This window comes from Mchenga conophoros, linkage group LG11 (genome assembly GCF_057382185.1).
Source record: "Mchenga conophoros isolate Kocher_MC1m ecotype Shallow Benthic linkage group LG11, M_conophoros_male_GT1.1, whole genome shotgun sequence".
NCBI lineage: Eukaryota > Metazoa > Chordata > Actinopteri > Cichliformes > Cichlidae > Mchenga > Mchenga conophoros.
In genome coordinates, this window is record NC_140536.1 from 13174333 (window position 1) to 13188606 (window position 14274).

Here is a 14274-nt window from a genome sequence, read left to right on the forward strand (position 1 = left end):
ACACAGACATAAACACAGGCACACACACTACTTGCTTTTACGAGCTTGCTGAACAACGCTGTAGTGTTTACACTGTCGTGCTACTTTGCTGCGGTTGTGAATTCCAGTGAGTCATATCAAGCCAGGCATTATACTAACACGGAATCACTCCAACTTTATGTCAAGACACAGAAAGGGAGAACATAACTTGATGATTACAACCCAACAAAATTTCAAAGCCTATGACCAGTCAGTAATGTCTGCAGCATGAGGTTGTTTATGTTTTATTTTCTTTAAGTCAGTTTTACTACATAAAGCCAAGAGTAATCGAATAAAAAGACAGTATACTATTTGAGACCAACCCGTGGTCATTAGGTCTTGGCTTCAACCTCTGAAATATAAAAGCAGTTTGGAATACAAAGTTCCCTTTCAGGAAGGTATACGTACTTGGGGGAGAATGGTCCAATCATGCCAACTAGATTATTAAATAAGGAGGTGCTCAGGGAAAGGGCACTGACTACGTAACAGGAGAAAGTCTCTAACGAAGGATAGGAGAAAAGTACAGAAGACTCACTCATCCAGAGAACTGTCATGTCTGCCACTGAGTACATTAAGTACCACGGTCTCCTCCTGCCCCTGGAGGCCCACACCACGGAGAGCTTGGAGTACGCCCAAAATTTCTGTGTGGAAGACACTGATGTGTTTGCCATCACTTATCCGAAGTCAGGTATGTGTTTGTTCTCATATCTGTTGTCGCTTTTTAGCTTTTCTAGTTGTCTCTGATGGTTTTTGTTGATAAGCTTTAGTTTCCACATTTTATATATGGAGGAATTTATTCCTGTATATTTAAGAAATTTGTTTTGATGGCAGCAAAACATCTCAAAAAAGCTGAGATTTGGGCAAAAGAACACTGAAAAGGGAAGTGACACTAAAAATAATCACATGGAGGAGCATTTCAAAACTTATTTGGTTAATTAGCGACAGGTCGTCAGCAACATGACTTGGAATCAAAAGATCATCTCAGAGAGGCAGAGTTTCTCAAAAATGACGCTAGGCAGCGGTTCCTTTCTGAAAACAGCATTCACAAGTTGTGGAATGGTTTCAGAAAAATGTTCCTGAAATTAATGCCTGCATATCTGAAGGTGTGGGGGTCTGTGCTTATGGAGTGAGTGCTTGCACATCTGGAAAGGTGCCTTCAGAGCAGAAAAGTAACTTTTAGTTTAATTTTTCTGTGCTTTTCTGCCTCTTTTTCTGTGATATCCTGCCTTTTTGGCCTAAAGGGACCACCCACCATTGGAGAGGAACTCCTCTAATAAGCACATCAGGGCTTAGGAGGGTAGCTCAAATAAGTCAAACGATATAGACCAAAAGCAAATATCCATTACAGAGCACATAAATGAACCGGCTTGGTCTCAGAAGGATATACAGGTTTCAGAGGAACATACACTGCCGTCCAGGCAATATCTTTTTCAGGGAAGGTCTTGCATATTTCAGCAACATAATGCTAAACCACATACTGCAGCTATTACAGCATAGTAGAAGATTCTACTTCAACTGGCTCCTTTCAGTATGGAAGAGTAGCAGCTCTACCCTGAGGCACAATCTCTAATGGAGAGACCAGCCTCCCTTCAGAGAAAGGCCATTTCTGCCAACTTTCTCAAACTTAGAGGTGCTGATTCTCATTCCCACCACTTCATACTCAGCTGTAAGACAGGACAGCAGGGGGGAAAGTGGGAATTTCTTGAAATTCAGAGATTATACATAATGTCCTTATTTATTTAAAAAACAAACTGGAGTATACTCTCTGTATCCCATTCAGAGGTTGCATGAAAATGCTATGCAGTTAAGTGAAGGCTCAACAAGTTAGCTTACTGTTTGTAATAATGCACCTTGTAGGACTGGTAGAGAGCAGACTGTGGGCTTCATGGTCAGTTTAACAGACAATGATGGTGGGAATATTATTAGTAGTCCACTCACTGAGCTTGACGTTTATAGCAGCTTCATACTCTGTAACATCTAGCATCTCTGTTGGCTAAATCCATAAACAACAGTGAATCTCAGAGCAGCAGCATACCTTAGCTGATCACAGCATGTACTCAAAGAAAAATCCTACTGGAGCTCACATTGGGAATTGTTCTTATGTGATTCTTTTCCCTATGCCCACCACTCCAACAGATCTTAGCATTCCCCCACCTACTAAATCCTAATGTAATGTTGGGCTACATAAATTTTTTCTGTTTACATGTTGATGCAAAGTCACCCATCTACAGTGCAGGCAGCAGCAACAAATGTAAGGCTGAGTTAGCTTAGCACAAAAATAGCTGGTAGAAATGTTTTTCAAAGAGCTGTTTTTTTTTTTTTTTTGTACTGAGGGTACATTTACATCCAGTATAAGTACACATGCTTTACGTATACTTGGTCAAAGAAGTTGAATCATCTGGACGACCCTTTCAAATTTTGATTTGTCAGACCTCTGGAAAATCTTTCACTTAAGTCTTTGTTAGATGAAGTCAGCCTCAAAGAAGACAACAGCCTTTCTGGATCTTTTTTCCCTTGCAGGGCAGGATGTTGTTTTGAAGTTGTGGTGCAATGACAAACTGTGTTCAATGGCATTGTTTCTCAGAAGGGTTCCTGAGCCCGGGCATAGTTTCCAATACAGATTGTTATTTCACTGTTATTTCTTCAGGTACAATCTGGATGCAGGAGATCCTCCCACTGGTGCTGAATGGGGGGGATCTGACCCCCATCCATACCATTCCTAACTGGGAGAGAGTCCCATGGCTAGAAGAGAAACAACTGGCATGGGTGGTGGATAAGCTGGCATCTCCACGGGCACTGGTCTCACATTTTCCATACAGCCTCATGCCCCCTTCCTTCTGTGCCTCCAAAGCAAAGGTAATGACTCTGTGTGATATTCCCAATTCATTCCTGATTATATAAGAGACTTTACACTCATTATGTTTTTGCACTCTTTCTGCTGTAGGTGATCTACGTCATGAGGAACCCAAAGGACATCATGGTGTCTTCATACTACTTCCACCAGATGGCTGGCTTCCTTGAGGATCCAGGAACCTTTGATGAGTTCATGGATAAATTTCTTGAGGGCAAAGGTCAGAGATCAAAACTGCACTTCTATTATCACCAGTAGAAGAGTGGTTGCATGTGAATGATTTGCCAATTTCTATCTTATTTGCAGTGATGTTTGGAAAATGGACAGACCACGTAAAGAGCTGGAGAAACAGTGAACTAGGAGACAGAATAATGTACATTACCTACGAAGAAATGGTTCAGGTAAAACACTTAAAATTTTTTTTGTTAACAACGTCTTCCATTGTTTTCCATGAAAGGAAAGCATAACAGATCACTGTACAGAACACTTTATCTTCGAGTATTGTGTTGTCAGTATGTCTGCAATATTCCCAATAGAAAAGGTTATTTTAACATTCTTGCTGTTAAAAAAACCCTCAAAGTTCATATTACGTTTGGACGTATAGTATTCAACTAATAAAACTCGGACTTTTTATCGTGCCAAAAATGTGAAGCTTAAATCACTCAAATCGCTGACCTTTCAAAGTATGATCTTAAAATGACTTCAGAATGAGCTTTCATTAAAAGCTAAATTTGAAAAACACACACTGTTTCACATAATATAACAACCGTGTTTCTTCCAGGACCTGCCTGCATCACTCAGGCATATCTCCGATTTTCTGGGCTGTAATCTGACTGAGGAAGTCATTCAGAAGATAGCAGAGCATTGTTCTTTCAAGAGCATGCAGAACAACAACATGTCCAACTTCAGTCTAATCCCCAAGGTGTACATGGACAGTGACAAGTCTCCTTTTCTAAGAAAAGGCGAGTTTCCATATCTTCTATCAAAAGTGTATTTTTAGATTTCTTCCCAGAATCAATTTCTTTTCTCATCAGATGTTTTTATGTTTATGTGACTCAAGCTTGACATGTTTTTGTTGTCAGGTATTGCTGGAGACTGGAAAAACCACTTCAGCTCAGAGCAACTGACCCGATTCACCTCTGTGATTTCCAAAGAGCTGGAGGGTGAGAGCTTCTCTCTGCCATGGAGCCTGGACTGACCACCATAGAGATCAGGAGTGGCAAAAATCCTGGCCTGTTATTTCAGACCAAGTAATTCATGCTAACTGAGCCAATATTCTTAAACTTATTTATGGTTTCAATATTAGGACCATGAGTAAATAGCATTAGAAGTAGCAACGTTTATTCACATGTCTTCTAATACAATTAAACCAGGATTCAGAAGCCTCACTGAGTCCATTAAAGTTCTCATGACTGGCATGCTTTAAATTAAATGGAGACTATTTATAGATACAGATAAAACTAGCTTGACAAAATATTTAGTGTATCCTGATATAAATCTGAAGCCACAAGCACTGGACATTAAAGATTGTACAATTTGTGCTGATTTACCCACAAGGAAATACTGTTGCAACATTTGAATTCCTCACAAATTAAAGTGAGATTTTTATACCTCTATACTGCTGTTTTAATTTTATTTTCCAGTTCACATAATATGCTGAAATCTGTCATTTTTTAGTAAGCACTTTTTAACTTATTTTTATCTCTAATAATTATTTACATCTTCATTATTTTAATATGTTATTTTTTGGAGGGGGGAATTGAATAACTACTTTAGATTTAACTTTAAAAAAAAAAAAAGTAAAAAATTATAATTTGCCCAGTGAGTCTAAACTCATGCACTAAAATGTACTATGTGAATACTTAATTTCTGTTACTTTGGTATTATTTAATCATAAAATACAGGTTATCGCTTATTTGTGTGATAATTTAACAGAAATGATGCCTAGCAAGAGGAGTAAAAATATAAATCTGATGTCTGAATGTACTGAAAAATGTTGGTAAAGTCCTTCAGATTAAAAAAACCTTTTTTTTTCAGGACCATTTCTTTTTAGGCTAATAAAATTGGTGTAAGAATTTATAATCTGATGTAGTCTCAGCCTTCACTGATAAATGATGGCTTTTCCACAGCCATAGCAGAGATGCTTTTATTTAGAGTTGCTCTTAATGTAAACCAGGTGTTATTACTTTAAGTGTAATATACTTAATTAAAAAAATAATGCAGGGCAACTTTAAAGGAAAATGTGTTACAAGAACAGTCTAGAATCTAGATTTTAGATTTATTGTTATGTATGGTCATTCTTGGACATTTTCTTTACTGCACCCTGTGAACTCCTAGATTGCGCACTTGTTCTTTGTTTACCTCAACTTTGGACTAAATGAAGAAAAGGCTCAGTACACCTGGAACTCAGTGTAATTGGCAATCAAAAAATATAGTTAAACATTACATGAGCGATTACAGACTTTGCACCACATAGCGTGCACTTCATCTACTCATAATGCACCAGATCAGTACCAGATGAGGAGTCTCGTAATACCTGATCCAGCTCGAATTTGAGCCAAATGTGCACAAATTTTATTAGATTAGAACGTTCAGTGTTATTCAAATCATATTCCTTTTAGAAACTATTGAACAACAAAACAGTAAAATGGGAGACAACAGTGGAGAAAAGTTAGCTTTTTTAAAAGTATCTATTTTAAGATAAATGAACATATTTGTACATTTTGTTTAATTAATTAATAATTTATTCTGAAAATATATAAATTTTTAACAGCATTTATTTTAAAAACTCAAATACAAAATGAAATGTTGCTTTCATTTTACAAGTAAGAAAGGGCAAGCAACAACAAAAAACAACACAAAACTGTACATTTATTATTAAAATTTCACACAAACACACAAATAAAATGCAATTGTTCAACACTAAACAGATCAAACAGGATCTGTGCAGGATTGGATCAAGAATGATACATACACTCCTAACAATCTAGCACAATTCGACATTCCTTCAATTCCTCACATTTAAACCCATTTAAAATATTTTCTAATATGGCATCAGACATGCCAAAGTAGAAAACAATGTGGCAGCAACTTTAGGTTAAGGCTTCTTTGGCTTTTTGGTGTTCTTTGGGACCTCCACGATCACCAGCGGAGGGCAAAACAGTCGAGTTCAGTATCTGCTGCACTTGCAGACGAGCGGTTCTTCCACACAGCTCCTGTGAAGATGTACCGTTTGACAAACATACCCAACATTCCAAAGTGAAGTTCATTCATTGATGGCTCTGCTGAAATGTGGAACATTGAAGAGTTAAACACATAAATGAGGTAAATACAAATTTAATACGGTTAAAATCAGACAATCGTATAAGCCACAACCACCTCACTACACAGTTATCATGGTCCTGGGTCAGTGATCGAGTGTTTTCTGTATTATTATTATTATTATTCTGTGATTTCATCATGGTTTATGATTAGTAGTGGTTTAGTTCACTTTTAATGTTAATTATGTTGTTCGCCCCTGTCAGTCGTGTCTCTCGTCATTCCTGTCCCTGTGTCCCACGTTTCCTCTGTTCTGTATCAAGTCTGTGCCTGTTGTGTGTTTCCTGTTTTACTTTGAAAGTCTGTGTCTCATGTCAGTGTTGTTTCCCTTGTCTCGTCAGGTCTAATTTCTCCCAGCATGTTTCCCTCCTGTCGCCCATTCCCTGATTACTCCAGTTTGTATTTAAGCCCTTTGTTTTCCACGCCTTGTGTTGTGTTGTGATGGCTGTGAAAGCTGCCGTTTTAAATTCATGCCTTTGTGTTCTGTGAGTCCTGCATTTAGGTCCAATCTCCTGCCTGCACATTTACACAGCACATGATATCATGACAGCAGTAGCATTTGTTAGAGGATGGAACCACAGGTACATGTAGGTGAGCTGTTTTGCTGAGCTGCTCTCCAGGACTAATCAGTTTCACTATCGGTGTCAGTATCACCAAAGATGAGTCTACCAAACAAGCCTTGTTACTTTTAAGCATGGATAATTGAAACGTTTGCTTCATTTATGATTACCGATAAATCAGTGATGAAACTACAATAATCAAGAATTGCTGACATTTCAAATACTCGTCAGTCTAATCTAAGAAGCCCTGGGTGATTTGGCCTCAAAAGCACAAAAACAGTCCAGTACTGGACTTTATCTGTTCTTTTTTTATATGGAGTTGCCATGTGCTTTCGTAAAGTGAACTAAGAGAATAAAATACACACACATTAATGCTGTTTATGACACATTTAAAGCCATATAAACGTTGACATATATCTCCATAGACTTGTTGAATTAAGTGGTTAAATGATTTTAAAACTGTCTGTCTCTAAATAATTCCTAAAGATTTTCTCTCTTTGGGACCAAACCTCGGTTTTCTCTGGCTGGCCGGCAGAGCCTGCAGGCTCATCGCCACAACCTCCTAGGGCTTCTGCAACATAGTGGCTGGGTGACCCCCTTCCAGGGCTCCCCTCTTTGTATTTGTACCCGAATACAAAGGGACAAAGACTAGACTCTGGGTTATTAGCTTACTGCAAGATAAATTAATTAATTAATAAAATAAACTACCTAATGAAAAGAGCAAATATAACAAACATGCCACCCCATGTGCAAGTGAAAGATGTGAGGGGAAGGGAGTGCAGTCCTTATTAATGATAATCTGTACCACTTGATTTCACTTAAGGTAAACAGGAACAAAGGTGCCAATCAGAGACAAGGAAATGTGGACAGGAAGTAACTAAAGCCAATTCAAGCCCAGGATCATATTAATGTGGATTCACTCCAACTTGATGTGAGGATACAGAGAGGCATAATGTTGTTGATAATGTGTTTCCTTCAAATAGCAGTTTGCAGTATTACATTGTTCATTATTGTTCATTATTTTTTCCCTTTAAGTAAAGGGAAAAAGACACAACTGGCAGTCCAGCACACATTGCTAATACCACTGAGAACATTAACTACCACACCCTCCTCCACCTCCTCCACACATTGGACAGCTCAGAGCAGCAATAAAATGTTCTGTATGGCAGACCCTGATTCCCATTGTTTCAAATGGTTTTTGCAGCTTCACTTTTGCTGATAAACTTTATTTTTCACATTTTATATACATGTCAACGTCTCGGATAAAACAAAAATGAAATTAGCTAACAAAATTATATGATTTGCAAATCACATAAGCCCATGTTTTACAAAATATTAAGCATATCAAAAGTTTAAAATGAGGAAATGCACCATCTTATGAAAAAATAAAGTGATTTTGAATATGTTGGCAGAAGTGCTTTGACAGCTGTTTCTTTTTAGTACCTAAAAGCTATTTTTCTTCAAACTGTCAATAAGACAATTATGAGATTACATTTTATACAGCTTTCTAACTTTTTAAAAATGGTAACAGATGTTCAATAATACATTACTGAGATGTTCAGTGGTTCAAATTCAGTGGTCATGTTTTGGTTTTATGAAGATGCAACAGATGCCCATAGTTTCTACCTGAAAGCATCTCAGATGACACTGGAGGCCAGCAGTGTTACACATAAACTGGGTAGCTGAGTAAGTTTAGTTTGGTCTGTGGGTTTTGTGCTTCATTACAGGTCTTTGAAAAGAATTTAATGACATGCGAGAGAAATAGCTGTCACAGCATTATTCATGCCCTCATGATCATGGTGCAATCAGCCGCTTTTAGTTTAATATAAAAAAATTGAGATAATTAGTAATAGATTAGATACATTTTGACTGCCAGATGAAACAAAGACAGAGAGGGAGTTCTGGAACAATTAAACTCTTTACTATGTCGATATGTCAGCTACTTCAGATCAAGTATCTACTGTTAACTGACTCAAAATTCTTAGATTTAACACCCCCCCCCCCAAAAAAACCCCAACAAAAACCTGCTGCTCCAAATTATTACTAAACTTAACAATGATTTGATTCAACCAGTAGATGGCAGCCAAGTATCCTCATGAACAAAGCACAGTAACCAGCTCCTCATAAAACACAGACACCGTGGCTCATCATGATGCTTTTGTGCCCTAATATAACAGCGTGAAAAACAGTAAAATGAAAAGAAAAACAAAAGAAACAAGAAATCATTTTGCAAAATGAAACCTTTTATTAAATAAAATACCATTGTGTGTGTTTCTACTGTTTTCAATCTGTTTTCTTAAACCTTTTGTGTTTTGTTATATATATTTGTTATATTTTTTTGTGTATTTGCATATTTTGTTCTTATTATTTGCACCTAAGGGGCCTCCACGAGCAAGGCAAAGTAAAAGAAGCCAAACTCAAGTGAGCTGAACGTGACAAAAATGTATTTTTTGCAGAACTGTGCAAACCAATTCACATGAATATATAATACTATTAATAACATTGTGCAAAAGAAGGCTTACAGAACAGAATGCAGACAAAACGAATACAACAGTTTTATATATAAATGAATAAACCAAATCCTTCCTAACTTGTATCAGCTCTATACACTAACAGATTTTGTTACAGAGAAACTCTGAGTTAAAGAGTTTCTTTTTCAAGTTTGTAATAAAAACAAAAACAACCAAACAAATTAAATATTTAACCAACAAAACCATTTTATGCATAATACTGCACATTTTCTAAATCGTGCATAACATATTACCAAGTTGTTACCAGTTATAAGTTCATTAATTATCAAAAACTCAAACAACACTAGATATTGAATTTCTATTAATTTGGTTCCACAAATCAGTGCAATCTTACTAGTCATCATAAAATAGACTTAATTTCTGTTCCTGTTTATTTAATAAATCTATTTTTATTCTTTGGTGTAAATGCTAAAGAATAAAAATAGAGTTTGATATAAATATATACTTGTGTGTATTTTTTAAACAAATCAACATAAATTATCTTCTCTTTATAACTTAATTTCATACCACTGCCACTCTAACTGTCCCATGCAGCCTGTGGGTTGTTTGCAGTACGTGGGCGCATACACGTTCAGCATCTTCGCCACATGATGGGCCCTCTTCCTGACTAAACCAAAACTAATAGTATGTTCATATTTGTAACTTTTTCATTTTGGCCTACGTTTTGTTTTTCCGTTGGCATAAAACACGATGGAGCCACTCCAGTTATGTCCTGCATTATCCATTGGAAGGAACATTTAATTTGTCAAGTTTTCATCAGTGACTATCATTTAAGAATTAACTTAAAATACATTTATCCATTACGCTCAAGATTTCTAAGTTTATTTTCTGATATTTATTTTTGTGAGACGTTTTTTCCCTCTGTATCTGCTAAATGCAAACATAGACTTTAGCAATCATTGACTCAAACTACTAAATTACTTTAAAAAAAATGTTGATGCACTCTCCTTAATTATTGCCTATTGTCCTTCAGTTTTTTCTGATGTTTCTTTTTTTACATAGTTAAAGTTAAGTTAAAGTAGTTTCTGGAACAGCTTCTCTGCATGTGCCTCTCCCCAGAGTTCTGACACTATTTCAATTACATGGTGGCCTTTTGTCCCCAGGGGAAGAATTGGGTGTGTGTGGATCTCAAAAAGTAAATGATGTGCTCTAGGACACCCACCTCGCTGCCGCCTTGTACCCGCTGGTCCTGCCCTGGGCTGCCCACAGGATGCTATCCTGCTTTGATGCTCTCATCATACACACACACACAGCATACAGTACACAAGATAACTAATAGTCCCTTAGAAGATCCTGTAATCTTAATAAAGTTTGCGACAAGCAGCCAGCATAGTCTTCCTTAGTGTGTTGACTTCCATCACCCAGAGCACTGTTCACACTAATCAAATGATTTTGCATTAAAGGTGTTTTTGACCAGCCTAAAAATGACAAAACTGTTTTTGTCCAAAAATAATTTGGACAAAGTTGCTTTGAAATAACATCTAGCAGAAACAATTAACTGGAATAGATGTAAACGTGAGCCTGTGATGTGGGCCTTGTGATGGCTAAGCGGTACTTAGCCATCACAAGGCCCCCCCCCCCCTCCCCCGCCCCGTTAAACAAGTGGTTGTCTACAAAAATATCCTGCTGTTGTCTTTATAAGACACATGCCGCCAGCCCTCCCTAGGGTCATATAGCCTGCTGTAGACATCTGCAGATAGACCAGTGATAGCATACAGTGCATCTAAGCATCCGCCCAGTCTGTATGACCCAGTCCCAGAAAGGCCAATAAACTGTCACTGTTGCGTGTTGTGTGGCATATGTTACAGGCCGCTATCATTCATCACAAATACAAAGTGGGTGTTTCTCCATAGCTCCATTTTTATTAATTTAGAGCTTATGTGCATTTGATGCTTGAGACTGTTCATGCGCTCTCTGGTTTTTATACCTAATGCTTGCATCTCGCTTACACTTATCTGTCTGTGCTCTCCTTTATTGCCTTTCCCTTCACCCCTACACCAATCACAGCACTGCCTGTCACTGAGTCTGACTCTCCCAGAGGTCTCCTCGTGTTAAAAAGGGATTCTTCCTTCCCACAGTTGCCAAGTGCTTGTTTATAGCTAATTGTTGGATTGCAACGATTTTCTCGCTAACATTGTACGGTATATACCTTATGACAAAAACCACCCTGAATTTGACTGTTATTGTGAACTGCTGGCATATAAATACGATTGAATTTCACTCAGTTATCTACATATTTCTTCTCTGTTCCTCTGTTGCCACTGTTAAAACAGCACTCCTATATCTCAGACATCTGGTCATAAACTCATAAACAGGTAGTTAGCATTTGCAGATATATGAAAACTTAAATTTCACAGACACACACACACACTCACATAGACGAACATACTCCTCAGTCACGCCCCACCCAGGGTGTCTGCACAGTTCCGGGCCGTGGGGCAATTAGGAATAATGGCAGGAAGCTAGTTAGTGTTATCTCATGTCACGGCGGCCTCCACTGGCACTGAAAGACCCGGGACCGGTCACGTAGAGACACAGACAGTCAGACAGGGAGCCTGGACAGAAAGAGAAGGAGGAAGAGGAGGCGGAACTGTAAGAGAGCCCTTGGGCAAATGGCCTAAAAAGACACCAATATTATTATTATCATCCACTGGGCTGTATGTTAAATTAGAAGTCACACTTGAAAAAACCAAGTGTTGTCCCAAAGAGTCTTCTAATGTGAAGATAAAATTTAAAATCCACACGTTCACATATCAATAAGCTCATAGTCCAGCGCAAAGGGTTCCAGAAATTTGGCAAAAGTGACCTAATGTCTCATCTATGTGCCACTGCTTCGTCTGCAGTGTGGCTCCTGGCTGCAGTTAAGATGTCTTTCTATTGTTTCAGCAGCACATTCCATTTCCTGTATGCATGACACTGTGCACATGCCTAGGACTACGTGGGTGTGTTTTGATGGGGGGCGACAGGGATGACGGTAGGAGTAGCGCTGAAAAAACGTAAGAGGATGTGGTCAGGGAGGCCCAAAAAAGACTAAAGAAAATAAACAAAGAAATCCCTGAATGAGGCTCAGGCACAACAAACAGTCACGTTCACCAGCTTCAGGTCACATCGTCAGACTGGCAAGCACACAGTGCTTGGAGAAGTCATGCTTCTGCAAGATATGTGTCAAGATCTGGCATTAATGTGGTATGGATTAATAAATTAGCAATGCTATGAGTGGGCTGTTGCTGAGAAGAAACATGCTGACGACATAAAGACAATTTTTAAAAATCCTATAAAAGTAATTTTGACAAATATGCCTTGTCTATGTGAATCCATAGTCTGTGTTCCACTACAGATTTTATCAGAAGGTTTATCGATGCTGACACTGGCCTGTTGTTGTGGACACAAATCTGTTGTGCGGAGTGAACTTTCATATCTCTTTGCGGCAATCTGTACTGAGTTTACTATGTATGAAAGTGTGGGGAATAAAGTGAGCTTACCGAATGTGTTTATTTGTCAGATCTTCTCTTTTCCCTTTTATCGTCGCACCATTTCAACAAAAGAAAAGGCCTCTGTCAATAGAAGAGGCCGAGATAAGACCGCAAAATACCCCAACAAACGATTTACAGTAATGCCGCATGTTACGTGCCAGTTTGCAAACACTGTCTTTAAAGTACATGAAGGTCACTGTTGCCACTATAATGAACTTCCTACGTATAAATCTGTCGTGTTTGTGCTGATTGTTGCTAATCTGCAATAATCTAAGTGGGATGACTTTCCAAACCTTCAGTGAAGCCTGTGCTCGCAAGTTCCCGACTGTATAAAGATCCGCTCTTTATTTTTTCTCACTCTGTCCAGATCAGAGCTTAAAAAGCAGTTGTTTGTCAGAAAGCATCCTTAACGGAAACCCTAGTAAAATATCAGCCACTGCCAAAGCGCACTGTTTGGACATGTGTTCATTCACTCATGTAATGGCAAAAAAATAAACTATAAGACAAATAAACAGGCCTCTATTTTGGTAAAGTTTGTATTTGAGTTAAGAAACTGGGCTGGAATTGAAAACTTCCCACCAATTAACAATGTCAGCGTTTGGGTTATTTATTGTTTTATAAGCAAACTTTTTTTTCCCCCAAATGGCCAAATGATTAAATTTGAATGACCTCAGAATAAATGTGTGATTGAAATTCATCCAATGGCCAAGGCCAAACTGAGCCCATGTGTACGCTGCTGCAGAAGCTGCTTGTAGATAGGTATGTCCCTCTGTTTGTGTGCAAAAATAGCTGATTAGACTAAAGATGTTTAATTTTAGATGAACTGTCTTCAGAGCAGCCTACCATCTGTCTTCCTTCTATTGTTGTGGCTGATTGTATTTTGAATTTCAGTGACGTACAGTAGCATCGGCAGGCTCAGCTATAGTAAAACTAATTCCAGGGGAGTGGCTCCCAATCACAGACTGATGATGGATTGTGTGAGTGAGGAAGAATAGTGAATTTCTGAATAATAACAATGCTAAATACTTTTCACTCGTTTGAAAGCATGCCTGATATGCTGACTTCTTTAAGAAGAAAATATCTTGATGTTCTATCAGGAAACAGCTCTATTTTTAAGTTAAAATAAACAAAATGTAAAATGATGTAACTGCAATGCTCTGATGTTGGGTTTTTTAAAAAAAAATCACAGCAAGGAAACTTCACCGACTCATCTGCAGCTGGATCTGCCAGAGTGGGTCTGGATGTTCTCGATGTTCAGATGAAAGCTCTGGTGAGAGACTTTATGGCGACATCCAAGATTGTTTAGACTGTGGGGCTGTTTGATGAGCGACATGGCTTTGGCTGAAAAACCATTTCTTACAGTACTTTGTTTAGTCAATACATTTTAAGAAAAACATCTAAATATTTCCTGTTGCCCCTCTGGGGTCACTGGAGTGTAACTATAGTGCTTTACCTCTGACCCAAATCTTTCGTGATATCACATCTCATCAGAGAAAACCAAGCAATCAAATATTAGAAGGTCA

The 14274-nt window shown here is 38.1% G+C and overlaps 1 protein-coding gene across 2 annotated transcripts; it reads left to right on the top strand.

The window, feature by feature from the left end:
• The first annotated feature begins 183 nt into the window (after positions 1 to 183).
• Positions 184 to 10774, top strand: LOC146563725 (sulfotransferase 2B1-like). 2 transcript variants are annotated; one of them, XR_014894266.1, is made up of 7 exons: positions 184 to 706; positions 2666 to 2874; positions 2963 to 3089; positions 3176 to 3270; positions 3651 to 3831; positions 3952 to 4119; positions 10382 to 10774. XR_014894266.1 is itself a non-coding variant. In XM_085290304.1 (6 exons), exons 1-6 carry the CDS (start codon positions 571 to 573, stop codon positions 4065 to 4067), a joined length of 864 nt encoding a protein of 287 aa, XP_085146430.1. In that variant the 5' UTR covers positions 184 to 570; the 3' UTR covers positions 4068 to 4790. The 2 variants fall into 2 exon arrangements, 1 of the variants encoding a protein (XP_085146430.1); XM_085290304.1 differs by lacking the exon at positions 10382 to 10774 and having other exon boundaries at positions 3952 to 4790.
• Positions 10775 to 14274: the final 3500 nt, after the last annotated feature.